We start from the raw sequence: 529 nt of genomic DNA, 5'->3' as shown, positions 1-529 counted from the left end.
CAAATCAGATTTGCTGAAGGCGTTAGAGAAGGGTAAAGAAGTGAAAGAGGAAGAAAGCATCGAGAAAATTCACCAGTTTCTCTCAAGGGTCACTCCCATCCTGGATGCGATTTATGAGATGTACACAAAGATGAACGCGGAGCTGAGCTACAAAGCCTGAGGCTCGCAGGGCTTAATTACGGTGTGATGGGTGCTACCTTGTTTTAATTACAGCTTCTGGCTGTCTGGTGACTTTGATTCTCATCTGGATCTGCAGTGGATAACCTATTTTCTTAAAAAAAAAAAATTACAATAATTAATTTTCTATTGAGAATACAGCAATAAAACAATCGTACCCCGCGTTCATCGTAGAAAGCCCAAGCTTTTCTTACTAAAGAGGAAAAAAACAAGCGTTTCTAATCTGAACTGCCGGGTCTACTTCTACCATGGTACGGGGAATGAAGCGTGACTGACAGCACCGCACCCGGTACCCACCGCATGCTGACGGGCGCCCGATGCCCAATTTTTGGGTGAGAAACTTCCCGAATGA

The 529-nt window shown here is 44.2% G+C and overlaps 1 protein-coding gene across 1 annotated transcript in view; it reads left to right on the top strand.

Moving 5' to 3' along the window:
- The window catches only part of GLTP (glycolipid transfer protein), a gene marked incomplete at its 5' end in the record, with an annotated part of 1,332 nt that extends 1,172 nt beyond the window's left edge, over positions 1-160 (top strand). The window contains one exon of the mRNA XM_010186030.1: positions 9-160. Coding sequence (XP_010184332.1) covers positions 9-160 — 152 coding nt within the window. The remainder of the gene's footprint in view (positions 1-8) is intronic.
- Between the last annotated feature and the right edge of the window lie 369 nt (positions 161-529).

The sequence above is a fragment of the Mesitornis unicolor genome, unplaced genomic scaffold (assembly GCF_000695765.1).
Source record: "Mesitornis unicolor isolate BGI_N332 unplaced genomic scaffold, ASM69576v1 scaffold28686, whole genome shotgun sequence".
Lineage (NCBI taxonomy): Eukaryota > Metazoa > Chordata > Aves > Mesitornithiformes > Mesitornithidae > Mesitornis > Mesitornis unicolor.
This window is presented reverse-complemented; position numbering and strand designations above follow the sequence as displayed.